At 40.4% G+C, this 27,954-nt stretch overlaps 7 protein-coding genes across 7 annotated transcripts; 4 read left to right on the top strand and 3 right to left on the bottom strand.

Annotated features, from left to right (window-relative positions):
• Positions 1-6,666: 6,666 nt before the first annotated feature.
• ASPSYDRAFT_81146 (sterol desaturase family protein) lies at positions 6,667-8,059 on the bottom strand (the record flags this gene model as incomplete). Its single annotated transcript, XM_040851075.1, has 4 exons — positions 7,753-8,059; positions 7,434-7,680; positions 7,295-7,380; positions 6,667-7,231 (listed from the first exon to the last, which is right to left on the bottom strand). The coding sequence occupies exons 1-4, from the start codon at positions 7,761-7,763 to the stop codon at positions 6,667-6,669; spliced, it is 909 nt and encodes a 302-aa protein (XP_040699604.1). The 5' UTR covers positions 7,764-8,059.
• A 1,278-nt stretch (positions 8,060-9,337) lies between these two features.
• On the top strand, positions 9,338-11,758 carry ASPSYDRAFT_49036 (NCA2 family protein). The gene is made up of 4 exons (XM_040847756.1): positions 9,338-9,509; positions 9,576-11,159; positions 11,233-11,358; positions 11,408-11,758. Exons 1-4 carry the CDS (start codon positions 9,493-9,495, stop codon positions 11,646-11,648), a joined length of 1,968 nt encoding a protein of 655 aa, XP_040699603.1. The 5' UTR covers positions 9,338-9,492; the 3' UTR covers positions 11,649-11,758.
• A 1,057-nt stretch (positions 11,759-12,815) lies between these two features.
• srgA (Rab family GTPase srgA) lies at positions 12,816-13,553 on the top strand (the record flags this gene model as incomplete). The annotated part of the gene is made up of 3 exons (XM_040852749.1): positions 12,816-12,845; positions 12,899-13,166; positions 13,231-13,553. The coding sequence occupies 3 exons, from the start codon at positions 12,816-12,818 to the stop codon at positions 13,551-13,553; spliced, it is 621 nt and encodes a 206-aa protein (XP_040699602.1).
• Positions 13,554-14,852: 1,299 nt separating this feature from the next.
• Positions 14,853-17,176, top strand: ASPSYDRAFT_34701 (putative AAA family ATPase; the record flags this gene model as incomplete). The annotated part of the gene is made up of 2 exons (XM_040845274.1): positions 14,853-16,379; positions 16,445-17,176. 2 exons carry the CDS (start codon positions 14,853-14,855, stop codon positions 17,174-17,176), a joined length of 2,259 nt encoding a protein of 752 aa, XP_040699601.1.
• A 921-nt stretch (positions 17,177-18,097) lies between these two features.
• On the top strand, positions 18,098-18,975 carry ASPSYDRAFT_434300 (uncharacterized protein). Its single transcript, XM_040846647.1, has 2 exons — positions 18,098-18,862; positions 18,928-18,975. The coding sequence occupies exon 1, from the start codon at positions 18,212-18,214 to the stop codon at positions 18,731-18,733; it is 522 nt and encodes a 173-aa protein (XP_040699600.1). The 5' UTR covers positions 18,098-18,211; the 3' UTR covers positions 18,734-18,862; positions 18,928-18,975.
• On the bottom strand, positions 18,843-19,348 carry ASPSYDRAFT_434651 (uncharacterized protein). The gene is made up of 2 exons (XM_040846661.1): positions 19,202-19,348; positions 18,843-19,143 (listed from the first exon to the last, which is right to left on the bottom strand). Exons 1-2 carry the CDS (start codon positions 19,256-19,258, stop codon positions 18,952-18,954), a joined length of 249 nt encoding a protein of 82 aa, XP_040699599.1. The 5' UTR covers positions 19,259-19,348; the 3' UTR covers positions 18,843-18,951.
• On the bottom strand, positions 19,255-27,834 carry atrA (protein kinase MEC1). Its single transcript, XM_040847754.1, has 23 exons — positions 27,142-27,834; positions 26,444-27,087; positions 26,080-26,384; positions 25,632-26,030; positions 25,431-25,583; positions 25,275-25,371; positions 24,710-25,189; positions 24,413-24,653; positions 23,127-24,355; positions 22,538-23,072; positions 22,007-22,484; positions 21,652-21,958; positions 21,497-21,594; positions 21,356-21,448; positions 21,140-21,301; positions 20,983-21,079; positions 20,739-20,933; positions 20,397-20,682; positions 20,155-20,352; positions 19,980-20,104; positions 19,823-19,905; positions 19,650-19,772; positions 19,255-19,595 (listed from the first exon to the last, which is right to left on the bottom strand). Exons 1-23 carry the CDS (start codon positions 27,731-27,733, stop codon positions 19,439-19,441), a joined length of 7,077 nt encoding a protein of 2,358 aa, XP_040699598.1. The 5' UTR covers positions 27,734-27,834; the 3' UTR covers positions 19,255-19,438.
• Between the last annotated feature and the right edge of the window lie 120 nt (positions 27,835-27,954).

Raw genomic sequence — 27,954 nt, 5'->3', positions numbered from 1 at the left:
GTATCAGGGGCACCCTGCAAAGATCTAATTCATATGACCTCATGACTCTCGATCCTATGACTTCATTATTACTGTATCTACTATTCTAATTATCTTATTATCTTGCGAGTCCCCAGTAATTGGGAAGAGCAAGGATTAGTCGATGTCAATTCATGATTCCTAGTCGATCCGTCACCCTTTCGAGACAGATTCCCTACCTGACCATTACCTATTTCTCCTACCCTTGACAATTTTTTATAGATCAGGTTTCTTCTTTATTCTTAGTATCTTATTAATATCCTGCAGTATAGTACTAAATATTTAGATTATAGTCTCAGGCTTCTTCTTCTATTAATAGATATAGTACTATATTATAATAGTATTAATTTTAACTATTTCTAGCCCCTTAGGCTTATATAAGATAATATTTTTCAGTTAAATACTTATAGAATAAAGATATAATCTCTTCTATTTTAGTTCTAGTTATCTATTATATTATTTTATCTAGAGAAGGCCTAGTATAAGATCTACTTCTAGCAGGCTCTCTAGTATTATATAGAAGTATATACTATATTCAGTATATATATTAATATTAATTCTTATTTATAATACTTATAATATATATTTTTATCTACTAATATCTTTAATAGACATAGGATTAATCTAAAATATATATAGTCTATAATTTTTTATAAATATCTTACTTATAGCTTTATAGATAAGATATCTAGTATCTATTATTATAGTAGTAACTCCTACCTAGCCTACTATAATATCTAGTAGAAAAGAATTAGAATATATATATAATCTCTTAAAATTCTTTTATTCTAGTTAAAAGATTCTGATTAGTGGCCTCTATATATAATTTTATATAGAGACTATACTTTTTCTAATTCTTTATCTAATATCTCTTTCTCTTTTAACTTAAGGTCTAGGGCTGTTATAGCTATAATAATAGGGTAATATATAAATATATAAGAATACTTTTAGATAAAGTAACTAGAAGTACTATAGTATAGATATATTTTATTATTTTTATATTTCTAGAGCTTATTAACTAAGATTTACTAGGCATATCTTCTAGTCCTAGTACTTTATTAGTTTTCTCAGTTAATAATTCTAATAACTAGTAAGGGTTACTAATCTATTACTTTATCTTATAGAGATTAAGAGTTAGAGACTACTAATAGATAGATAAAGTTTTACTACCAGTCTATTCTATTTAATTAGTCTAGATTATTACTAACTTACTAGAGTTATTTATAGTAACTATTATATATTTTTATAGTCTCTTTCTACTATCTCTTATACTAGCTAGTAGTTTAGTATAGAGTTAAGTAGAAAGATTTTAATCCTATCTATTTAAAAAAAATTCTTTAATATTTAGTAGAATTTCTTTAAATTTCTCTAAAAACTTATTAAAGTTCTATTTCCCTTACTTAATATTATTAATCTAATTTAGTAATCTATATTAGAGATCTAGATCTCTAAATAACTTTCTTATTTCTATTATAAAAATATTATATATATACCCAGTACCCTGGTACTTATTTAACTATAGTAATATCTAATAGCTAGCTTATCTAGATAGTCTACTAAATATATATATAGTCTTTAATCTCTATAGAATATATATCCTGGTCTATTTTAAACTTAGTATATAATTTAAGTTTAAATAAAAGATAGTTATTCTTATTTTCTCTATTATATAGTTTTATATTAGGATAGATTAGACAGGAATAAATTATAATCTAGAAAAAGATCTTATATTAATAAGCAGGCTCTTATAGTAAATTAACTTATTTTAGAGATAGTAGCTATTATACTAGCTAGAAAGACAGGCTAGTAGAGAATTATAGAGAGATTTATATATTCTAAATTCTTATCTCTAGCTCTTCTATCTATCTTAAGTATTAAACTTATTACTAAATAATCTAAGCTCAAAGCTCTTAAATTTATTAGATAAGAGAGTCTTCCTCTTCTTTCTATATATTAATATTTATATTTATTATCTCTTCTAGATAGTAGATCCCTTTACTATCCTTTCTTAATTAGTAAAGAGCTATTCTGAATATTATAGGCAAGGCCCGAAGCGAGCTAGTTATATACTAGATATATAATAAAATAGCTAAAGAACCAGGATACAGGGACTGTTAGAGTTCTAATATAGTTAATAGAAATAAATATATAATCTTTAATACCTAAGGCTAATATCTCAAAGATAATGCCTAGGCAGAGTTGATAGTAGGGCTCCAGCGGAGTTCCCATAACATCTTATACTAGAGATATATTTAAAAATATACTAAAATATAGCTTTTTTTAAAAATAAAATATTAGTAGAATATATCTTCTATATAATTATTTTCTTAATTATAGTAAAAGTATACTTAGCTTAGTATATTTTTATAATAGAAATAAAAGCTTTTATAAGCTTAAAATTAATAGAAGTAGTAATATTTTATATAGCTTTATTAAAAATATATATATTATTTTATTTAGCTTAAAAACTCTTAAGAAACTTTAATAATAAAACTAAATTAAAGATATCTTTTAAGATATCTGCAGGCAGCTATCTAAATAATAAATAAATTAATAATTAAATTATAACTAAACTAATATTTAGATATTATACTAATAATATATTTATAGACTTATAAATAGAATTATAGATATAATATTAATTATATAAAATACTTACTATACTATTAAAATAATAGTAGGTCTTAAATACTATACTACTAATAAAATTAAATTATTCTATAACTATAAATAAATAGCTTTAATAGAAAGTAAATGAAGTTCTCTATAAATATTTAAAAATAGTATATTAGACTTTTAGAATAATTTTAATTAAGAAAAGCTAATAAAAATAAATATAAAAATTAAAATTATTAATATATAAAAGAGATTATAAAGAATAAATATTAAAATATTAATAGAAATAAACTAAATTCTTAAATAAAGAAATTTAAAAGAGAGATTACTAAGAAAAAAAGTAAATCTAATATAAAATAGTTCTAATATAATATATATATATATATATAATTAAAATATACTAATAATAAATATGTCTTTATTTTTAGTATAATATCTTTATATTAATATCTATTTACTATAATATAGAGTTAGATATTATAATAATAATCTACTTAATTAACTTATACTATAATAAATAAAGAAATATAAGTAAACTAGAATTAATCTAGTACTAAAAATTATTTTATTTACTTTATTATATATATAAAATAAAATACTATTAATATAATCCTATTATATAATTATATACTAACTCTTAAAAATAGGGCTATCTATAATCTAATACTAAAATTAATATTATAGATCTCCTAAGTTATAATTAGACTAATTACTATATAATAAAAAAATAGTTATTATAGAATACTATTAGAATATCCCTAAATTAGTATTAGAGATACTCTATAAAGATTTAATTAATATAACCTTATAACTTTTAATTATATAACTTTATTATTATTATATCTACTATTCTAATTATCTTATTATCTTATAAGTCTATAGTAATTAGGAGGAGTAAGGATTAATTAATATTAATACTATTAATTCTTTTCTATTCTATTACCTACCTGAGACAGATTCTCTACCTGACTATTATCTATTCCTGTTATCTTTGACATCTATAAGGGCCTTTAATATAATCTTATAACTTTTAACTATATAATTTTATTATTACTATATCTATTATTCTAATTATCTTATTATCTTACAAGTCCCTAGTAATTAGGACGTGCAAGGATTAGTTAATATTAATACTATTAATTCTTTACTAACCCATTACCCACCCGAGACAGATTCTCTACCTAACCATTACCTATTTCTTTTATCCTTAACATTTATAGGCTTTATTCCCTAGTTAGAGCTTACTTATGGAGGTAGTAAAAGGCTTGATTATAGCTTTATAATAAGAGATGCTATCTCTATAAGAGTAGTAGAGAATTTTAGTTATTTATAGACCTATTATTTAATATTTACTAAATAGAACTTAAAGAATATTTATAAAAAAAATAATATTAAGATTTATTTCTTTCTCTCTAAGCTTGGACTATTACTTATACTAGTATTGGAGATAGATATAATTACTCTTATTTTATATCTTTTATATATAAAGAGTCTTATTCTATATAATATATAATCTATTCTATATAATATTCTAGCTATATAACTAGAAATTTATAAAGATTATTTTAGATAAAATCTTATATTATAGCTAACTTTATTTTTTATAATTCTTATAGAATTAAGTTAAAATATATTATTATAAGATTTAAGAGATTCTTATCTAATTAATTTCCCATATTTTTATATATTTAGATCTTTTATATAAAGCTATAGTAATTTATATAGTTAGTTATATAATACTATTTTTTCTTTATAGAGATCTTAGATAATAGTAGTTATTTTAGGATTAGTATAGAGAATATTAATCTATTATAATTCTACTTTCTTAAAGATTATAGAGTAGTTAATCTATATTAAATTAGTATAATTAATTCTTATTATTCTTTTTATATCTTTTTTATTTAGATAGCTTATCTATAACGATCTTCTAGGAATAGATTTTTAGAATATTTTATAAAATAATAGAGAGAGCATACTGATTAATAAATATAATTATTTATAATAATTTAGATACTTTATTTATAGGAAGTATTAAATTAATTTATAAAGAATAAGTTATATTTACTTTATAATTTTATTTTAGGGCTTGTAAGCCTGATTATATATTAAATATTATTATCTCTAATAGACTAAATATAAAGTTAAGTATTAAAATTATAAGATTCTTAGCCTTAGGGGTTATTATAAATAATATAAAAGAGTATAATTAATATATTCAAATATAAGAAATAAAGAATGACAAGTAGTATATTTCAAGAATTAAAAAATTTTAATAGATTAATGTTAAAGCTCTAATATTATACTCTTTATAAAGTAAAAAGATTTTCTTATAAGCTAAGTCAGCTCTCAGCTAACTCAGCTCTATACTTCATGAATACTCAGGTATTCTTATAGAGGGTCTTATAAATATATACTTTATATCTATTTTTTAGAATGATATAATCCTAGCTCTAGATATTAAATAGTACTATTTAACTACTTTTTATTTATAAATTAATAATTAATTAGAATATATAATTTAAATTATTAAAATTATACTTTATTATAATTATACTAAAGATCTATACTAGATTAATTAACTATTTTGAATTATCTTTATAATTAATCTATTATTAATTAGTATTACTAGTTAAATACCTTATAAGCTACTCTTTAACATTAATATTTATTAATTATAGTAATTATTAAAATCTATATTTAAATAAAATTTTATTTTCTATTCTAATACTAAAGAAGCTATAAACTTTATTATAATATAAATAAAATATATCTATAATAGAGACTATCTGTATATTTAATTTAAATCTAGAAATAAGTTTAATATATATCTATATTATAATTACTAGCTTTCTAATTATTTTATTAAAAAATTTAATAATTCAATAATCTATATAAAATTATTAAATATATTAGAAATCTTATTTATAAACTTAAATTTCTCTCTAATACTAAAATATATTCTATATTTATTATTATTTAATTTAAGTTTATTAAGTATAAGAATCTTTCTAGTAATTTTTATTATTAATAACTTACTAAATCTAATATTATTAAAGATAAATATTTTTCTAATAACCCTAATTAATATAAAATTAAATATATTATTAATAAATATTATATTTATAAAAACTAAAACTATATTTAATATCTATAATATCTTATTTAATAAGCTAGATATAGATCTTATAATAATTAATAATTAGATTAATCTAATAAGTTATAAAATTATAAAGATCTAGTTATTAAGTATAAAACTATTAATTATTACTTTTCTTTTAATTATTTCTATATTAATAAATATTATATTTCTTTTTTTTTATTAATTTAATAAAAAGAATATTATTTTTTCTATACTTTTTATATATTATATTTAATAAACCTTCTAGTCTAATTTAATATTATTTCTATTCTAGCTTAGACCTGGCTAGCTAGTTATTCTGAAGTAGTAGTTTTCTACCCTGCCTGATTCCATCAATTCCTTGCTGCACCAAGTCTTTACCATTATTGAATGAATCCATCAACAACTTCAACCACGTTTCTTTCATAATAATCTTAGTATCTCTAAGTAATATAAATTACAGCTGTATTTTAGTATTTTAAATAATAAGGATATTAAGAGACAATAATGTAAATTTAGAAATTAATAGGTGGATATATATAGAATTTAAAGTTATATAATATAGCTATACTAGACTTGATACTTTGTATATAAGAGTGGTTAAAGTATTCAAGATTTAGAAACAGCTACTTCATATAGAATACAAGCTGCGCGGCTCGGGTGTAGTGCGCGACTCGGGTGGGATTTATGTTATTTGCTATGATATTACAGTCAGGCTGTGAAAATATGATTATATATTTATTATATATTACTTATAAAGATTAACTACAGTGGCTCTGTAAAGGCGCATGCTAGCTTTAACAGATTTCTTGGGCGGACAGCACTGATCGCTTTCCGGACTATACCAAATCCCGCCCAACGACATCATCAACCAGAGAATCCAAGCATAGACGAAGTTGAAGCTAGGGACATTATTATTGTACCTTCTTCGAGACGTTTCCTGCCTTGTGCTCCCTTCTACGCTTGATAGCCTCGGGGCTATATTCCGTGTCCAAGACGTAGTCCCACCACCTGAAGCTACTGGAGTAGTTCCCGACAAACTTTTCATGATGCAGATCATGGTGATCCGCGCCAGCCCAAAAAGGTAGAAAATGGTGCAGACTCCATGGGAACTCATACCCGCTGTGCGCATCGATTGCCTGGAATAGTCGAAGTACAATCCAAACATACATCGTGAAGATGTGCAGATCGCCAGTAGCTGCGCACCAGAGGATCGGACACCCGACTGTACCGAATCCAAGAATCATGACCTCAATGGGCGATGCATACTCGGCGGCCATACCGAACGGAGCAGAATACTGATGATGAATTTTGTGAATAGCCTTATAAAGCGGACCCCAGTGCAGGGCACGGTGAGAGAAATAATGCCACGTGTCTTCCATGACGAAAAAGATCGCGATCTGGTATGCCATGGTCCAGATCGAAGGGAATGGAACAGACGTAGAAAGGCCAAAGAATTGGGCCATTGGATGGAACAGCCTAACAAAATTCTATCGTATTAGAAGAAACCCGATTGTGAGTGGACTCGTAGAAATGACTGACCAAATTTGCGGCAATTCCACCGTGAAGTGGCTCAAAAGGACGAATCTGGCGCAGTCCCACTGTTCCCTTAAAGAAGGAATCTTGCTCTGACCGAATTAGTACAAACAATCACATCATGACTGTTGGGATAATGGCTTACGCTCTGAATTTTGTAATTCTTGAAGATCCCAAGCGTATCGATCACGATCCAAGGTAGAGACCGCCCAAAATAGACCAACTCGTGCATAACGAAGGACATGATACCGGTCGCTAGGACATCATTTTGCATCCAAGCGTACCAAGCAGCCCAAAGGCGCTCGGCAACATTCAGCTGACAACTATGCCCAGCGATGTCATTATAGTAATCCCAGTAGGTTTCTGGAGTGATTGTCGAAAAAGTCGAATTCCTATCTTGATCAGCCTGCCGGATGTCGAGGACTGGCATGAACAGAAAATTCCCTGTTCTCAAGGCCACTCACATGGAATTCATCGTGGACTGGTTAATCCCTTATTCCCCAGTATGGATGACACAGACTGATGGGAGTTGTCAAATATGTTGTTTTAAGCCCACCTGTGAGAGATGACAATAGGTCAAAGGAAATAGGAATGGTGTAAAGGGATATGGTTGAGTTCGGGAGAGTATTTCAGGAACTTAACAGGAATAAGTTTCTCCTGGGCGCTGGCACCGCGTGATTTTTGCGACCTGGGTTCCGAGTGGCGCGACCAGGCACGGCCGGTTTGAACAATTCCCCCTTGGAGCCTCTGGCACCACCGCCGAGCCGATCAAGGCCGACGATTGTTCCCCACTTGGATGCACCGAGTTCCCTTCCGCCCATACTTCCATTCGGTTCGAAATTGGAAGTGTATTTGCCGCGCAGACACGAGGCAGATTATTCTTCATAGTATGAGAGTACTGTAGGAAATTATATAGACGGTTCAAGCCTCCTTTAGATTACAATTACAATGAACTTGCAACTGAGGAGATGGGTGCCACTGGTTCCGCCCTCCATTTCCCCCTAGACCAAGGCCTTCGTTGCAGTTCTTCGCTCGCGGCTCTGTGGACTCGCTTCTCACCTCTGTTAAGAAGTGATCAACCTACCCCCGCTATTCACTGTTCCAGGACAACATTTTCGCAAGAGTCTCCAAACCGAAAGCAGGTTGAACCCTTGGAGAGTCGAGAGCCCTCGACTTCGAGACTCCTATCAGGCTATTAGTCTATTTAGCCAACCAGAAGCCGGATATTATCATTCAGGACCATCTTAGCCAGGGTCTCCGTGATTCTGGAGCCTGGATATTGGATAATACGTAATGCATTATCTATCATTGTGATTTTCAGACACTTCTTGTGCAGCTTGCAGAGAATATGCCTAAGGTGTACACAGCTACAAGATTCAGGTCTAATCGTTTAAAAGCTACCCATGTTGGATCACATTGATTACCGTGCAATCTCAGCAAATTACGCTGGGCCCTCCCTGGCCAGGGTAATGTTGTCGGTATTTGCGTCTTGCCTTTTTGATGGTGCGCTCAGCTTTGGCTTAGTCACCAATTAATTGCAAGTGACACACTACGTAGTAAGTAACTCGTCAGTTAACTAACAGTTATGTAGTTATATTTAACTAATAGGTTTAGGCGTGTGGCCTACTTCTAATGGGTATTACCAGGAGTTTATACGGAGTATATGAGTTAAGTTAGTGAACTAACTCCCCAATGCCTTGTTGACTAACTAGCGGACTCTGGACCGTTGTTGAATGGATCGATACCATTCGACCATAAAAAATCACTAGCGGTATTATTCGGCGTCTTTCTACTCCGGAGTATTGCATTATCTGCCAACATTAAACGCTTCGCACTCTTTAGTAGGCGGTACCTACAGGAAATAAACAGAAGACAAGGTAGGTTACCTCTTAGAATCCGAGGCTTCCATGAAACTTTTACGGAACCACTCTGTAGCTTGTACCTTAGTACGGAGTACGTTTGACTGTACATCCACTCCTCGCCAAGTGCCGAGGTTCTAACCTGAATACGGTGTAGATACATCATTATGGTCCCACCTAACATTTTATCCACATATCGAGTATTGACTGTGATGTCATGGTAACAACTTCAGGCATGACACGATACATAACTACATGCCACATGGGATTCTAGTATATTTTGATTGAATAAGACCACAATATCTAGCAGATTTACTTCGTATGCAGCTTCTCTGAACGGGGACAATGTCAGCTTTTCAAAGGCAAGTTGAGAAAGGCTAACCGAGGAAGGACATGAAGGTGAAACTAATACATATAGTGCTTTGCAGTAAATTCTCCAGCATTGAGGCGCAACTAGGAGAATTTCACCAGCGAATCGACGACAGTCTCGACATCCGTGACCCCAATGGGCGGGTTGACTATCCCATTGAGCGCCTCACTACACTCAGAGACATCATTTTCCAGTTCTCCGTCGACTCGAAAACCAACGGTCCCCTGCAGAGCGATAACCTCGTGAATGTGATCTCCAAGTCTTGCGACCGTCTTCGCGCATCCCTCGACGTAACCTCGGAATCGGATGTCTTGAGCTGTCAGCTGTCGAACCTCTCGTGGCTAGTGAGCGCGAAAGCGTCCATACAAGCACTTGCTGCGCTATTGAAGGCTTTTTCGGATAACGTTCACCTGCTCAATGAAGAAATACAATACTGGGAGAACGTTTTAGAGTCTAGGTGGGGCCTAGGTCTTTTCACCCTCCAGACATTCCCTCTTAAAATATGGCGAAGAAACATGGAACTAGGACGCAATGACAACAGCAGTGTAGCGTCCAAGCATGTTGCGGAATATATTGCTACTGAGGCAAGACCTAGCTCCAGTTTATGGGTTCGATTATATGACTCGGCCCGACGATGCAATTCCTTACGACCTTGCTCCTTCCAGGTTGGGTTATTTTCGTCCTTGAATGAATCGAAGTTAGAGATACAACGGAAAAAGCGGAAATTAAAATTAATAAGAGACCTTAACGCAAGCTTGGTTGGACTTCTTTTCGAAGAGTGTCTATCATTCGGAGAGGGTGTTCACAAAGCTGGTAGTATCGATGAATTTACGGACGGCTTAACGGACGGCTCTATCAATGGCGATTTGTCCAAACCAGTGCGGGCCACTGTCGGTACTTTGAAATCTCTTCTGCAGACGGCTGGGAACGAGGATGGAATGTTCAAACATGCAGAGAATTTTATTGGGATTGGTGAAGACCAATCTTGCTGGGAAAAATACAACGCCGGGTTCGATCTCGACGCGCAAGGCATCCTTCGTGAACTCATCTACCTTCTTACAGATCTTCTTCCCAGGTATAAGCAAGTCTCAACAGGGTGTATCGTTGAACTTGGACGCCCGTCAGCCTCAGTTCGGTATTGGCTTCCAATTTCGTTGGCACTGGTTTCAACAACCACGTCGTTGAAAATCGCAAGGGACGCCGGCCCTGTTTTGGTTGAATTGATGTCAAACCTGGGGGCCACCACCCTCGACTTCTGGAGGAATTGGGTTGTCAGCCCGACATGGAAACTTATTCGGACCATACGACATGATGAAAAGAGCGATATCGCTCTAATGAGCAAGAGCAGTCTGGAAGCGGATCGAGCAAGTCTTGAAAGAATGGTAGTTGACTTTGTGCTCGATCGTGGTGAGCACAGCAACCCTGCTGAGCCAACAGATTTCATTGCGGATAAAGTCAGGGAGGGAGATTTGACGCCAGTGTTGAGAGCCTACGAGAAAGACTTGCGGAGTCCTTTTGTAGGCACTATTCGGGGGGATCTGGTCCGCACTCTCTTGATTCAAATCCAGAAAACTAAAGTAGATGTCGAGGTAGCCATGAGCGGCATTGACGCCTTACTTAAAAGCCAAGAGCTTGTTTTCGGGTATGCAACCCCCCTCCTGCGTTCTTTCCCGTTCTCAAGTACCAAAGAGCCGAGGCTGATGTACTTACTGTAGCTTTGTTGGTCTGACCCCCGGTCTACTTATATCGTATGCTTCAATACGTTGGCTTTTTGGAATTCTTGGCAGTAGGAAAGGCTTCAGGTTGGGCAGAAAACAGGACGACTTACGATATGCTTTGCGGTAGGGGATAGTCTGTCCGTTTGTGAGAATTAGCTGACATGCACCCAAGGAAACTCCATCGAATACTTTCGACGTCCAGTCCCACGGCAGGTGGGCGTCTCACGTATAGAGACCAAGGTTTACTGCTATGCAACGTTGAGACACTCCTTAATAAAGCCCAGGTTATGCTTAAAGGAGAGGATCTTCGTGCATTTAAGGAGGACACTAGTGATCTGGTTAACGAGAATCGCGGCCACAGACAGCTACAAATAGTTGAAAGGATGGCCTGGACCTACTCAAAGTGGACTTAGAACCTATCAAAATGCTCCTACTTTTTTACTTTCTAATACTTGGGATGCTACGCTTACCCTGTACCTAAAGATGTACTGATAAAATAGTTTTTTTTATAAAGTAATGATGCTTTTCTTTTATTCACAGCGTGATGGTGTACATGTATTTTGCAGTGCTGTTGTTTAGCTGATGAGTACTTGTAGCATGTCTAGTTAAGCGCGTAAAATAAAGATGGTTCTGAAGGTTAAGTATAGTTAGAATAAGGCGAAAAGGAGAAAATTGGCTAATGAACATTACGATTATTACCTACTTAGCACGTAGGCACTTTTATCTTGGGCCGCATTTCACCATAGCTTACATACTCCGTACATGGGCAGTACTCACCAGTAGTTCGAATGGGCCATAGTTTTCATCGGACCTTAGACAATCGAGTTTGTGGGCAGTGTCTTGAGCCTCACTGCAAAGAAACTAAAATTAATCGTTATTTTTACTAGTATTTTTCTACGGCGCAATTTGTAAGTATCCAAGGCAACATGGAAAAAGCCCTTCTCGAGATGAGGACTTTCAATAATATGGGGAATTGGGGATTGGGGAAGGAAACAACTTATTATCTAATAATAACCAAGAGAGGTGGAATTCGTTGATTACGGAAACTATACCCAATCTAGAGTACGAGGCACCGTGTACGTATTACGGAGTACCACTGCCATCCCTAGCAACACACCACCCCAGCAATACATTTTCCACAGGCGCACATATATCAACAGCCCCTTCCATCAAAAAGAGAAACATTAGGAGTGCTTTTACAAAATTTACTCGGGGCCTGCTTACGATCTGTGTCTTGAAAATTTGGGATTCTAAGTACACTTGACACTTGTTGTCTTAACCCTCAAGCTGGCACATTTCCCTCCCCTGGCGCCTTCGCTATCTCTCATATCTCGGCCAAGTCCATCCCCGCCGTGGGCAGCAACGATTTTTCAGTTCCGCGGGAGTTACGAGTGAACTAATTACAACGTGACTATTTGCACAAAACACAAAAGCTGAAGCATCGATAGGAACTTGAGATAAGCGGGAAAGGAGGGGAAGTCTCTCGATTTCAGTACGCGCATTCGTCAGCATCAGCAAGGCATCTATCAGACCGAGACTTTGTGCGTCCTCTACGGATAACCCGAAAAGATCTTCCCACGATGGCCGGCACTAGAAACTATGACTTCCTGGTAAGTGCTGTTGAATCGCTATAATGAACTATGCTCAGACCACCTTGTCGCAGATCAAACTACTGCTGATCGGGGACTCTGGTGTTGGAAAATCATGTTGCCTTCTGCGCTTTAGCGAAGATTCATTCACGCCGTCGTTTATCACTACTATCGGCATCGACTTCAAAATTCGCACTATTGAACTAGATGGAAAACGAGTAAAACTCCAAATATGGGATACGGCCGGGCAGGAGCGCTTCAGAACAATCACAACAGCTTACTACAGAGGAGCAATGGGAATCCTCCTTGTTTATGATGTCACCGACGAACGTTCATTCCAGAGTAAGCGGTAGCCCGGGCCGTGTTTCCTTGTATACTGGTCGCTAATTCTAGCCAATTTCAATAGACATCCGAACATGGTTCTCAAATGTCGAGCAACATGCTAGTGAGGGTGTGCATAAAATTCTTATTGGAAACAAATGCGACTGGGAGGAGAAACGGGCCGTGACAACGGAGCAAGGCCAGCAGCTTGCGGACGAATTGGGGATACCTTTCCTTGAGGTCTCAGCCAAGAACAACATCAACATCGAGAATGCCTTTTATAACCTTGCATCCGACATCAAAAGGGGAATGGACACTTCAAAATCTGAACAAACTGGCCCTCAAAGTGTTAGCATAGACAACCAAAGCTCGGCTTTGAGCAGCAACAGTGGTGGAAAATGTTGTTGAATGGCTTGCCGTGTGGTTGTCCCATCTCAATTTCCTGGTATTTCTGGAGCGGCTTCCATGCCAACTCAGACGGTCCTGCCAGCCTCAAACTGCGCCGTGGCGTGTGACAATCTTGGTTTCACACTCACACCTTGTTGTCTGGACCTATTATATGTGTATATCTATAATTGTCCGAGGATTACCATTTTTGTTCCATTACTCTGAATTTCTCTGGCGGCGTTAATTTGACCTAACCTTATTTACATACGGGTCGGACAGTTTCATGCGATGGTGTCTCCTACCATGACTAATAATAAATATGACGCAGGTATCTCCTGTATGTGTCCAGGCCAATTTCCTAGTATACATTGTATATACAAGGTTGAATTTAGATGGCATGAAAGGGATATGAACAACCTCCTCATGATGCTCTGTGCAAAGGTTAATTCTGCGTGAAGTGATAATGAACTGGTTGTATCAGTTCTAAGTAGCTGACTATGCAGGATGTCATCTACTTTTAACGTAGGAAAAGGAGTATCTTCAGGATAGATTTGTAAAGCGATAGTTACAGACCCCTCGGTACCTAAATTAGTCAGTTAATGGTTGTTGTTGGCAAATACCACGGATAAAGCAGGTAGAATGTCACGGCGGCTTCGTTCCTTTTATAGCAGTACTCTATTTAATTTTGACCGCGGCCTCGCAAGCTATATATACATCAATGAATATTGAATTCTCGTGAAGTCAGATAGCCACTGCTCACAGGTACCTTTCAGAGTCCCTGGACCGCCTGGATCAGTTGATGGAGATGCCCGGAAATTTCAGAAATCTCGCATGGGTTCTGGATTGGATACTAGGCTAAAATAGGACTAGTCAAACTGGACCACCTTAATCTTATCCTTGAGCGATAAAAAAATTTCCCCGCCGGACAAACTCATGCCTTCTTTCCCTTTAAACAAGGATTAGTGAATTCTGGTCAAGGAAAGGACTAGGCGTAAAGGAAAAGGTCAGATGAAATTTCATTCCCACCGGACCTGTCTCTGATCGACGGATATCTAGCTCGCCTTAGCCCATTGAAGAAGCACTACGTTTGGCGCATGGCCCCTCTTTCCCACCGATAAGCTGTACGTACTTGGATGTTGTGCATTTTGAAGAACTTTTAGAGCGGAGAAGTCTTCACTAGGAACATCGCATGTCTTCGCACGACAATCTTCTAAAGACATGACTACAGATTATTAAACAAGGGGTGTCCACTGTTATATATACCCCGCAAAGTGCTCAAGTCTTTATTCTCACCTTGAATATCGTATGCGCATCTGCAATATGCCAGAAAACCGCGATTTCACCGTACGACCGCTACCGAAGCAAGTTAGAAACGACAATCGGGATGCATTTCGAGTATATTTATCCACTACATCTTTGGCGAGTCTCAAACTGAAGGCCGGCGACGTCTGCCGCCTACTACTTTTCGGCGGGTCATCCAAACAGGCCATAGCATGGAATTCGGCCGAAAGCATCGGAAAATCGGTCGTACAGACCTCAAGGACCCTTCAGGACTGTTATGGGATAAAACTCGGTGACCAGGTCTCCATAGTAAGGGTGGACGAGCTTCTGGCAGACGTTGGCTCTGTTTCGTTGATCGACTGCTCGGACGCCGATAGGACTGAGAAATATGGTCCGATTTACCCCCCAGATAAGAACCATTGGGCATGGGCTTTGGAGCTTCCTCTCTCAAAGTGCGAAGCCCTGGCGGTTGGATTGGTATTTGATTTGGACCTCAGAGGTCAGAGAAGAAGCTTTCAGGTCTCGAACATCCGGCCAGTGACGCAGGGCCATGGTAGTACTATATTTAGGTTCACAGAGACTTCCAAAATCTTGATCGATGAATCCGAGGAAGGTGCCGATGAGAGTCTAAGTACTCACCTCCAAGTTCTCCCGACTGGCCTTGGAGGAATGGGTCAACAGATTCAATCCATTAATGAAAACCTTGCTGATTTCTATCTGGGCTCTGACAAGCTGGTCATGCCGTCATTTTATGAATATAGCAGAGGTATCCTTTTATATGGTCCGAAGGGAACAGGCAAAACAACGTTGTTAGCGCAGATTCGACAGGCGGGATGGCGAAGAACATTTGACCTTGGCCCAGTTATTAATAGAAACGTCGGTGACGGAGAGAATAGGCTGCGCAACATATTTCAAGAGGCGGTTCGCTACCAGCCTAGCGTTGTGATAATAGATCAGCTCGAATTCGTTGCACCCAAGAAGATATCGATCGACTCGTCCTCCTTGGCACCGGTATTGTGCGAGTGCATAGACTCTACAAAATCGGCTCGCGTTCTAGTAGTCGGTGCTACTCGCCACCCCAACGATGTCGACGATGCATTACGAACCCCTCATCGGCTAGCAAATGAAATTGAGCTGCAAATCCCTACGGCGCACGATCGACGTGAAATAGTGACGGCCATATGTGGAGGCCCGTCTCCTGCCCTGAATGAAAGGCTTATTGAGCTCATCGCGGAGAAAACGCACGGGTATGTTGGAGCTGATATATATGCCTTGTTGCAGCTTGTTTGTCGCAAAGCCCGGAAAAGGCAGATCTGCGATCCTGCGGATGACCATTCGGGTACCGAGGAGACAATTTCAGATGAGTTTCAAGGACTACGGATTTGTGGGGAACCGGTCATCGAGCTTACAATCGAGGAGGGTGACATTATGGCAGCGCTCCAAGAGACACGACCGACTGCGATGAGGGAAGTGTTCCTAGAGACACCGAAAGTAAGGTGGTCGGATATCGGGGGTCAACATGATATTAAAAGACGGCTTCAGAAGGCTGTCGAGCGGCCGTTAAAGGTGAGCCTTCATAATTTAATCTTTTGCTTTCAGTACGCTGCGGCTAAATGTGCTGACTGCTCTAGTTTCCCGAGCGAATGAAAAGGCTGAATGTAAAGAGCAAAAAGGGAATTCTTCTTTATGGACCTCCAGGGTGCTCCAAAACGTTGACCGTCAAAGCCTTGGCTACCGAAGCAGGATTGAATTTCATGGCCGTTAAAGGTGCAGAGATTTTGAGCATGTATGTCGGTGAATCTGAAAGGGCATTGCGTGAGGTTTTCAGGAAGGCACGATCTGCTAGACCCAGCATTATCTTTTTTGATGAAATCGATGCCATTGCCTCGAGGCGTGGAAATGCGTCTCAAGGCGGTGTAAATGTGCTCACAACTTTACTTAACGAGATGGACGGTATTGAGGAGCTTAGAAGTGTTCTTGTTGTTGCGGCGACAAATAAGCCCGAGGTGCTCGATCCAGCATTGATGCGTCCAGGGCGCCTGGATAATATACTATATATTGGCCCCCCCGACCTTGAAGCGCGGAAGGAGATCCTAAGTATCTGGTGCAGCAAGTCTGTGATTCACCCTGAAGTAAGGTTGGAGGACCTAGCCTTGAGAACTGAGGGATATACTGGTGCAGAGATGGTGAGCATTTGCGAAACTGCCGGTGATGTCGCGCTAGACGAGGAGGATGAGAGCGGTCAGGAGCAACACATCCGCTGGAGACATTTCGAGTATGCCCTGGAACAGGTCAAAAGACAAATTACTGAAGAAGTCATCCTGGAGTATGAACAATGGGGAGACTTGGTGGATGTTAAGTGAATATCAATAGAATATAATTTCTCTCGACAGGTGTGATATCACGTTATTATGACTGTTCGCTTCGTACAGTAATTGCAAACCCCAAGAACCACATTTCCCGCAAACACGACATCACAAAAATAATCAGAAGCTGTATCTGTCAAGTTATATCAGACCGACATTGAAGTCAGCTCGCCAGCCTTGCCGGCATGCAAGAGTCGATGCGGTCGGACCACGGGTCAATATGAGTCTAACCTATTTAGGCCAGTCTCCTCGGAGGAGAGTTTCACATCCTGAGAGAAGATACCAACTTTCAGACATACTTCAAGATCCATAACCCTCTCTCTTTTAAAATGGGCTCCAGTTCCCTTTAATACGCAAAATAAAAACAACCATTATCTTCGCTGATTAGTGTTAACCCTTGCTACGAAAATATTCTATTTCCCGGGGACTCTTTCAACTGTTGACATACGCCTTCACGGCACTACACATCTCACATCGCAAAAGTCCTCTCTTGCGTCCCAGGGCAAGTTCCTTTTGGACACCATGCATAGAGAATCATCCCATAGTCATCAACCTAGGCGCTCCGTTTCTCCACGATCTGAGTCGAGGTCCAGAGGGGCATCTCGAAGCCCGGTGTCAGACAATGTCGGCGTTCGCAACGGACATCAGTTTGCGAGCCACTCAAGGTCGCGGACACGGATGGGCCGGAGCCGGAATCGAAGTCGAAGCTCGAGTCGCAGTCCATCCTCTCGAGCATATAGAGGCCGGAGCTACAGTCGGAGTTCGAGCTCTCCTAAGTACACACAAGGGAGTTCAAAGGTTTGAACCCACGTCACTCCAGTGTTTTGACACCCAGGAAATTGGATCTGATGCCAAGGAAAACAAATAAACAGATTGTCGTGGAAAAACTGACGAAGAATGTGACGGAACCACATCTATTGGAGATATTCGGGAGTTTTGGGGAGATCCAGAGCGTTGATCTTCCCATGAACCATGCCTGTATGTTAATGCGCTTCTTTCTACCGAGCCCCGCTAACATGTCCATTGGTAGTTATGGCAAACAGGGGCACGGCATATATTCTCTATCACGATCCCGCAGACGCAGAGGCCGCCATTGCACATATGCATGAAGCCCAGTTCGATGGAGCAGTATTGAATGTGTCGATCGTACTACCAAAAAAAGCGTTCTCCCGTTCACCCCCGCCGGTTCTGAGTGCGAGGGGGAAGCATGGACGTCAGCGGCATCTTCCAGGGCGACATGCGGACAATCGTTCCCCTCGCCATTCGCCATACCGGCAACGAGCCTCCTCTCCGCGGGCGCATGGTCGAGCTCGGCCCATGGAAGGGCACGACTTATATCGACCCCGATCGCTTTCCCGCTCCCGGTCTCGATCTCCTCAAGACGCTCGATCATTTTCTACACGCTCCCCATCGGAATCCCCTCATATGAAAAGGGTACGTGCACAGAGAGACAGCCCGCGACGAGGCAGACGCCGTAGCCCCAGCTACAGTAGCTACGATTACAGCAGTCGTAGCAGAAGCCGGGCCCATAGTAGAGATAGGGGCCGCAATTAAGATGGTTCGTTATTCGTTAAGGAGGTAAATAATGCGCAGTATTACGTAAGGTTTTACGTTGGTGGGAAAGCTGTCTCCATTATCATTGAGTTGGCAACAGGTTTATCTTGGAAACCTTTGCTTGTGGAGGTAAATCCTGATTTGATGATCTATTCCAGTCGGTAACGAATAGTGTTCGCTCATTGTGCCCACAGATTACGGAGCTGCGTTACCCTATGCTAGAAAAAAGAGCACCAGCCAATGTACATCGCGGCGAGATTTCGAGTATCGGTTGCCTGGATGATGAGCTCGTCGACGTGACCGTCCACCGATAATGGAACTGATTCACCTGGAAGAAGGCCGCGCAGTTTGTTACGAACGTTTTCTAGGACGCCAGCAGGGGTATCTGGGACGTGTACATGAGTCCGGCGCTTAGTTAATGATTTCAGTGTCAGCCCTCTATTTCTGCTTGAGGACCGGGACATGTACCTTCTTTCCAATGAAATCAGTTGTTGGGTCGTGCAAGAATGTTTCAAGTATGGTCATGAGTGCATCTTCATTCTGCCGCAGAAGGTCGAGACTTAGTTCGCAAGTTTTCCGAAATGGACCTGTTAAATTGTTAACAAACAGCAAACAGCTTTGTGTTGACACAGACCATTATATCCATAAGCGCCAAATGCATCAATCATATTCTGGGTTAACCGAAACGGAACCAACTCTGGCTTATCAAACGTCAAGCCCTATATGCATGAGGTTAATTGAATGACCCGTTCGGTAAAATTTGATACAACTCGCCTTGTCGAAAAGACAGTTGAAATCGACATGAAGAACACCGCCGGTGCCTTCCTCGAAGAGTATGTTTTCGCCATGTCGGTCTCCTAGCCTACGGGATTGGGTCATTTAGCAGAGCATGGATGACCTGATGTGATTGACGCACCCTAAGACATAGCCGACCATCGACATAACAGCACAGGATCGAGTATAACGAAGTCTTGCGGCAAACCAGGCACCCGTCTCGGGAAACATCTCCACGAACCATTCATGCAAAACCGGAGGGAATCTGTATCACACTCAGTGGTTGACGAATACCAGAAGATTGCTAGTACTCACGTTGCTAGAACCTTGTCTGTGAATAATGAAACTTTGGATGGGTCCGAGCATGCTTCGTTAAGGTAATGGCGTATCTCCTCGTACTAAGCGCCGGCCGTCAGTATCTCTTCGGATTGAATGACTGAAAGGGTGTAATTTTTTTAGAGACAGGCCGTACATTTGGCGTGATCCCCCTCTCCCTCAGTGACTTTGTGACTAGATCCCTCAGGGTTCTTAGGTTGTCCACCCACTCAATAAGTCCGCATTCTTCATTCAACGGCGTAACGGCGTACGTTTTGATATCTCCTATAGGTGAGCGAAAGTGAGGGAAGACGTGTGCACGCTGCACTTACACATGCGCCGTTTGCTGGATTCCACGTCCTTCTTCAGGAATCTGTTGATCATATTATTGAACTCCATCAGGCGTTGGTCCTTACGAAGATCGTCTTTTGGTTTACACAGAATATTGTATATCTTCCCGTCAGACCCTCGGATGCCAATTTTACGAGGCTTTTGGAGAGAGCTAAGAATTTGAGCGTCGTCAAGGACCCCTTAAATAGTTAGATAAGGCCCATTGATATGCGTAATCCCATACCTTCGATAGTGGTAGAATCTCGAGGAAAGGCCCTGAACCCCTTTAGATACTCTGAATCATGGCTAGCCGGTAAGCTTGGGGTAAGCATTGCCTGGAAGGGAACGACGAGTCGACATGGCGCTACTTTATGATTGAAGTTGAGGTGTCGTGCAAGGTTTATGCGAGCAACTTTATTCTCGATCTTGGCTACACACAACCGTAGCAGCTCATCTGAGAATTTTTGGCCCTGGCTAACCATTCCGCGGATGTCAATGCTTGCCTCGGTCTTCAGTTTCTTGTTGATATCCTGTTATTGCTTTAGCCTGAGCTGCATTCGGACAAGTATTTGTGATTGTAACTCACGGTTATCTTCTGGAGGCAAGTAAAACCCCTTGACGCTCGGTCCGTGGAGGATGACTTGACAACGGCGAGAACAGTCCATAGTCCTTGCTGGGGGAAAGCATTCACTGCCTTTGCCACAATTCTAGTTAACAGGGTACAGACTGTGGGAGTTGGGTGGCAGATTCGCGCGACGACTTGAGGTAGGATTGTAAAAAGCTGGAAGTAGTTAGCTGAGAATCCGAAACCGTTCAGACTCGGGACTAACCAAGGCAGCTGGCATTCTATTGATATATTTTTTCAACTGTGAGTGCATGTCATCCAGACTCTTTTTTCGTTGATTTAGCGTGTGTGCTTGGAAGTCCCTTTGAGACAATTAACAGAGGGACTCAGGGAGGGAGGCAACATTGAGAATGAACACCCACGCATTATCACCCCTTTTCGGATCAAATGGTTGTTCAACGGTAGAAGCATGTTCCAGCCAAAGGGTCAGGACTTTGGGCAGTGACTGGAAAACGTACTTATTTCCGTGTGCCAATGACCGAAGGTAGTTGTCAACAACCAATTTTGACGCTTCACCACTCAAACTACGGTAATTAGCATCAGTGGCCCCGAATTTTATATCTTGTTACAAGACCTACTATATTTGTGCCTCCTTCCCTGGCGGCTTCAATTTCTCCGAGTCCAAGATCTTGTTGTAGTGCTTTCCAAGATAATAATGGGCCTTTTCCCATCTGAAGTCCATGAGAAAAAAAGAATACCAGCAAAAATGTCCTACTTACCTCGAATGTAGCTTGATAGCCTCGCGATACCTTTGCACTATAATATCCGACTGGGTTTGTCCTGCTCTATCGGTCCATTTCGCTAATAGTAGGTGTGCCTAAATCGATCAGATAAACAATTGGAGAGTAGTGGGCGCCTCCGATTTGCGACGTACCCTAGCAGCAAGTAGATTTTGGTGATTCTCATGACTGGAGACAGCGGACTGTGGATTTAGATTGTCGGGATTGGATGTGGTCGAAGCAAATTCATTCGCAGCTATTGCGCCCTCTAAAATTTGTATGGCCTTCCGGTGGTGGCCGTCTTTCCAAAGGAGCCGCGCGTGTTCAATAGTTGCAGAACGGTCCTTTAAATGAGCAGCATTAAGCATGGACTGATATGCCTGATTGCCAAAATTGCCTCGCCTCAATAATCGAGCACTCGTCAGCCATGCAGCGGCTATGTCAGAGTCAACGAAGTTGCCACTGTTGCTATATTAGCGCAAGTTATTTAATTTTACCAGGATAGCTCACCTCAACTGCATGGCAGCTCTCCTTAGTCCGAGAAGATACTGTTTGTCAGATAAATACCCCCCTAGAACGTCTAACCGATGATCTAAAGAATTTCGCAGATCCGTGCGTGAATCTGGATTTTTATGTTCGTCTCCCGCTAGGATAACAGACTCAACCTCCGTCAGCGCGTGCAACTTGAGCATACTATCGTGACATGATTGTAAGGACGTGACGGAGTTTGTTGTAAGAGCCTTGGCGACACTTAACCGTAAACCATCAACAATTTCGCCAAACTGCTGTCTCTCGCCCTGACGGAACGCATCTAAAGCCAGACCAATACCTATGTTGAAATCTGCTGTTGTCTTTCGCGCACAAAGCTCGAGATAACTGTGCATCTTATCCCATTTCCCTGTTACCCAAGATGCCTCGACCGCGAAAGAAAGAAATCTGGGCATAGAACTAGTCGGCCTGAGAATCTCAAAGCGTGTGAGAATTGCATCTGCAGAAGCACGTAAGTAAAAGTGCAATGGAAATTCGAATTCATGAAACTACCTTGTTGTCCCGATTCCTTTAAACACGTAAACAAGTTCCACTGGGCATCCAAGTTACCGGGTTCTTTTTCAAGTTGCAATTCATACCAACTTTGTGCTGTGGCCCATCTCCCTGCCTTTCGATGTTCGAGGACCTGCTGGTCAATGTCAAGAACGTGTAGGTGAGTTGAGATTCCCTCGATACCGTCGGGCTCGTCAATCTGGCTGTAGATGTCCTGAAGATGTTGGTAAAGCGGTTCTAAGCTGGTAGGTTGTTGTTTTTGAGGCCGGCTCCTGTATTGTCGAATATATTGTTCCCAATGAAATAGAGCCCTAGAGAAAGACTTGCACTCCACAGCTCGCTTAGATATCACTTCTGGTGGTATGGAGCCTAGAAGGGATTCCACCGCCTTGATCTGAGAACAGTATGAGCTCACTAATAAGTCCCGGTCATTCTCCTTGGAGCCTCTGTGGTGTCCGCGGGTTTTTAAGCTACCTAGCTGCTTTTTCTTCCCCTGAACCCATCTCGAGAGATAATCCAGTACTTCAAAAACACTCTATAAGACGTGAATATCATCCGAATTGTGAGAACGTCGGATACTGATACTTACTTGGCTGCACAATAAGATGGCTTCGTGTATCTCATTCTTATTTTCAGGAAGGGGATAAGTTAGGATATTCATAAGCTCACCGTGCAAATCGTCCTTCTCTTTCTGAGTTCCTCCAACCACACGGTTTAAGACAGCAAATGGAAGTAGGAACGATGCTATTGAAATGTCTTGCCCTTTGATTATACGACTGCAAACGCCAAATACCGATCTCGCATTATCACCATTTCCGCTTTGTAGTAAATTTTGGACAAAGCTTCGCAACCAATCTGCGTGGCTCAGTCCAGGTGAAAACAGAGGATAGGTGCAGCCGGAGCCCGCAGTTCCGATGGTGACTGTATATTTTGACGTCAAGAAGGGTGTCAAGATATTACGGACCGCCTCAGGAAGCTCTAACCATCGCTGATACTTTTCGTCAACCACATCGCGCAAACGCTGCGTGATGGCGGAGTTTAAATTGCAAAACCGCAGTAAATTTTGCATAGCGTATGCTAGAAATCCTTGAGCCCTCGTATTAGACGCCGATAAGAAGGCATCAACTAGCACATGTTGTAAAAAGAAAAGTACGAAGTCAAGCGTCTCTTCCATTTTACCGAAATTTGACAGAACGAGGATCTCTTTTTTCTCTTTGATCGAATCCACTCGATTTGGATCCAAGCAGCCGATATGGCCAAGGCAACGAGCGGAGAGAAGGGTAATGGATTCTGATGTAGTGTTGAACTTTACACAGCAGTCGAGTAAAGACCTAACCAAGTGCATCACAGCTGGATCTGGCTGCTCACTGATGACAGATCTGTGAAGGAACTCCTCATGCCTTGAGAGATATGAAACAAGTTCTGTTAATGCTTGTTCAACGACTGTGGCATTTTCACTCAGACAACGCCGAGAAAATGCAATAAAATGGCTTCGAACATCCATAGTCTCTTTCATCTTGTTGATTTTATTATCAAATTTGGAGAGCACGGGTATTGAAGCCAGTGAAGGCATGGTGCCAAAAACGTCCTGTAAAAGTTCGTTGTGAAACCCTAGGGCATGCTCGACGAGTTGGTAAGCAAACCTCCTAGTATCTTCGGTGAAGGTTGCCCAATGCTTTATCACGATAGAGAGAGTTTGGTCAAGGAGGGGTTCAACTTCCTCCTCATGCAATGATCTTACTAGAACCCCCCATACTGTAAAGGAGTTGTTGCAGAGCTCCTTGAATTCCAACGCAGACCGCAGACAAGCACATATCTGTGGTACTCAGTTTAGTCGACCAAATCAGTTGAAATAGTGAAGTGGTTTACACACCTGAGGTAAGGCACTACTGACATAACCAGGGGCAACTTTAATCATAGCCCCGATGGCCATGATATTTCTTTTCTTCTCAACAATAGGCTGTCTTATTTGGAAATCATTGATGGCATGCGCAAACTGTGTGATTATTCCAAGGACATGCTCCTCAATGAAGTGACCTAGCAAGTTCGATTGTCTTGAAGTGTGCGAAGACTTGCGTGGCACGAGAGATGCCAGAACAAGTAGAGCTTGGTAAAACTATTTTTTGTTAGAGCCCTTCATCGTCTCGGGTTCTGATTCCTAGAATGACATACCCTTGCTCCCTTGTCTTCTCCTGTATCACCAAGGCCTTTCAATAGATCGCAAGCAATTAAGATCGGCTCTATTCTCACCAGCTCTGCCAAGACACGACCGTCGAAAGCAGAATCCACGGCCGACAACGTGGTCATGATCATTCTTTGAGGATCCGGAGAGGGTTGGCATAATAAAAACGCTAGTATTGCTGCAAGATTATCTTTCTCAGAGCATATATCAAAGGGCGTTTTGGCATCCTTGTAGGTTCCTCCAATCCGAACAATAATATCCCTCTTTCGTAAAAGTACCAGATGCGGCAGAACATAGACTTCCGTTAGCCTTAGAAAGTCGTCAATTGTCATCCCAAGCAGGTCACACAATTGTTCCGCCATATAGGGACGGGACTGCAAATTTTTAACGACTATCACGGAAAGTGTCCTCCAAAAGGGCCGGAACAAGGCGGCGGGCGTGACGGCAAGCTGCTGCGCAAGTTTCGATAACTAATTGTCGGTTAGATGTATTTCTTGAAACGCTTGGGTCCTTGAAACCATTGGAGACCAAAGCAAGTCCGGAGAGCTACCATACCTCGGTGTACGCTACCCCACAGATAAATGGGTTTGGATGTCCAAGATACTCTATGAGACGAAGAAGAACAATATTCATCTCTTCATCATTGGAAAACCTATTGTCCGAGGATATTAGTCTCAATACTAGTCATAGTACATTAGCCTCGAATTATACCTTGCCAACCGGCACAAGCTCATGATGCAAGTCTCATGCAATGCTGTTTCTTTCTTCTCAGATAAGCTTTTTAGCCAATCCAAAAAGATAACGAAATTGCCGCGCCGGGTTTCATGGCCTAGGCCATCGCGCACAAAACAAGCGACTGTATGGCTACGGAATCGTTAGTACCCAATATGTTTCTAGCCACGAGGAGCGTACCCAGCAATAACCCGAAGTTCTCGCACAGAGCTTCGAAGAGAGCCTAGGAGAAAATCACCAAAAATGGAACCCGACAGCTGCAGGTGGATTGGGCTCGATGTGTGTATCAATATTCGCTTCAAAGCAGCCATAGTAGTTACTCTGATAGTCGAAGAACGGGATATTTTAGGAACTATAAATGCTAACACCTGGAATAGAACATCAATTTCGTTCATCTGAGCATCGGATTGAGTGTGACTTTGGAGCCCATCATCACAGATATGACAAAGCTCTTTGCCTAAAGAGTCGGGATCGCCGTGGATAGCCACCGTGAGGCTCCCATTGATTGCGCAAGGCAGACGGCCTAGGTCATTCAGGAAAACATACTTTTCCTGCTCAGAGAGAGCAGGGAAAGATTTGCTACAGAATGTTAGTTTTAAGAAAATCGTCGGTCTTGCGCTCAACTCACAAAACCGCAAGCTTAAGGCTCTCTAAGTTTGCAGCGCCTTCATAGCGGATGAATTCTAGTAACCTCAAGGTGAGTTGCTGAGCTACAGTAACTCTGCATTGCATCTCCGGCTGTAAGAGACGGCGGCGCCTGGGTATTTCCCTAGCTTCACTATCATTTGGCATCTGGCCTGACTGCCCATGTCCTTGGCTAGAAGCGAAAGAATATGTCATTGCATCGACACCACCTTTGGAGGTTGAAAGTGCCGTTGGTCCTAGGTTTAACCGCGTTTGCGCTGCGTTGGTAAGAGCGTTGTGAACTGCGGTCTTATTCTTAGTTAGTTCTATTGGTTGACATCTTAAATTGCTTGCTTTAGGTTCTCTACCTGGAGACGGATTTCGAGGGTTTTGAAAGTAGCTTTTTTCATCGCATCGCTTAATGGTGGCGAGATTCTTCTAACGTATTTGAGCTGCTTCTCCGTATAATCAGAAAGATTGACGAAATCGTCAATGAAGCAGGCTAGTTGTGTTTGAAGAGAACTGGAATGGCTCAGACAATCTGAGGACAATATGTCGCCCAGCATTTGGAGGGAATCGTAAACTGTTTCAATTTCAGAAGAGATTTCACATAAACAACATGTTCGTATAGATTCCAAGAAGCGTGAGCATAATTCGACTTTGGAGCCGACATTATCCATATTGGTTTTCTGAAGCCAAATGGATACAACTCTCCATATGCGTCGATAACCACTTAGAACCCAAGCTAGATTCCGCCGCATGCTCGAAGCTTTTCTTGGAAAAGAGATGTCGCCATCCAACCGAACTATGAACGAATCAAGAAGGCCGAGAGTTACTAGAACAGCTCCTGGAAATGACCCAAGATTGACTCTCTCTTCAAATAGGTTGCGAGGCAGGCCGAGCTTGCCTAGTACTACGAAGACGGGTCCTTCGGGTACCGGGAAGGCCGATTTGAGCTGAGAAATGTCCCACCGTCCCTGGTATTGGAGTTGTTCTAAAGATAATATGACCTCTGAGATTGATTGGTTAGTGAGATGTTCCCAGTTCACTTTGAGTCTCTACAAACCATTTGCGCAGGCCCGCAGGAAAGGAATAATATGATAAGGAGACCGTAGCTTTGTGTGTTTATATTCGGCACGAACTATACTTGAGAAAATCCTGGTGACCTTCTCATCAACGGTCCAATTGTTTTGAGTACAAGACAAGTGAAGAAGTTGAACAACCAGCCAAGCATATAACGGGGCGTAAGCCCTTACCCCTAGAATTTCTGGATCGGGAACTTCTGTCAGTGTTTGCGGGACTTTCTGGACTGCTATTTGGATGATGTCTAGACAGTCGGAAAGTTGAGCGCTCAGGTCGCCGTTGCTTGGTTCTCTATTCTTGGTACAAGGTTCCAGACCTGCCTTGAGAACAACGCAGATGAGCCTGCTGACGGTAACGCTGTCATCAAGACTCAATTGGCTGTATTTCCCCTCCACTAACTCTTGTCGGAGTTGCGTAAAGGAGTCTCCTGTTAGGCGATGGACTGAGCTTCCTTGGGATGAAAGACGAGGTGCCAGCTGGGCTGCTAGGGTAGACGAGACGACGGGTTCTGCAGATGTCCAGTCGGCCATGCTTATTGTAGAATAAGGATGAGCATTCAATTCATCTGCAGTCATCTGTAGAGTTCAATTCATGACATGCTTGTTGCGTTGCTGGGCGACAAGTAGAGCAAAAACGGATACTGAAAGAAAGCCTTGGATGGGCGCGTCGGTTCCGCAGAGAGGAAACCAATTTATGAGTTAGAGGAGTGATAAGCAGCTTACTTATCGATTGGGCGTTGTAACTAATGCTGTAATATACGGAATATAGTGCCGATTAAATGTAATATACCGGTAAT

The sequence above is a fragment of the Aspergillus sydowii genome (genome assembly GCF_001890705.1).
Source record: "Aspergillus sydowii CBS 593.65 unplaced genomic scaffold ASPSYscaffold_11, whole genome shotgun sequence".
Classification (NCBI taxonomy): Eukaryota; Fungi; Ascomycota; class Eurotiomycetes; order Eurotiales; family Aspergillaceae; genus Aspergillus; species Aspergillus sydowii.
The sequence above is the reverse complement of the archived record's forward strand: the minus strand, read 5'-3'. Positions and strand labels throughout refer to the sequence as shown.

Coding starts and splice junctions, on each gene's coding strand:
- ASPSYDRAFT_49036 (XM_040847756.1), top strand. Junction 11,160..11,232: donor AGCCAAGAGCTTGTTTTCGG/GTATGCAACCCC, acceptor TACTTACTGTAG/CTTTGTTGGTCTGACCCCCG. Junction 11,359..11,407: donor GACTTACGATATGCTTTGCG/GTAGGGGATAGT, acceptor CATGCACCCAAG/GAAACTCCATCGAATACTTT.
- ASPSYDRAFT_434300 (XM_040846647.1), top strand. CDS start 18,212: ATGGCAAACAGGGGCACGGCATATATTCTCTATCACGATCCCGCAGAC.
- ASPSYDRAFT_434651 (XM_040846661.1), bottom strand. CDS start 19,258: ATGACCATACTTGAAACATTCTTGCACGACCCAACAACTGATTTCATT. Junction 19,144..19,201: donor CTGATTTCATTGGAAAGAAG/GTACATGTCCCG, acceptor TCATTAACTAAG/CGCCGGACTCATGTACACGT.
- atrA (XM_040847754.1), bottom strand. CDS start 27,733: ATGACTGCAGATGAATTGAATGCTCATCCTTATTCTACAATAAGCATG. Junction 25,372..25,430: donor AGCTTGTGCCGGTTGGCAAG/GTATAATTCGAG, acceptor CTCGGACAATAG/GTTTTCCAATGATGAAGAGA. Junction 20,353..20,396: donor AGATTCTACCACTATCGAAG/GTATGGGATTAC, acceptor TAACTATTTAAG/GGGTCCTTGACGACGCTCAA.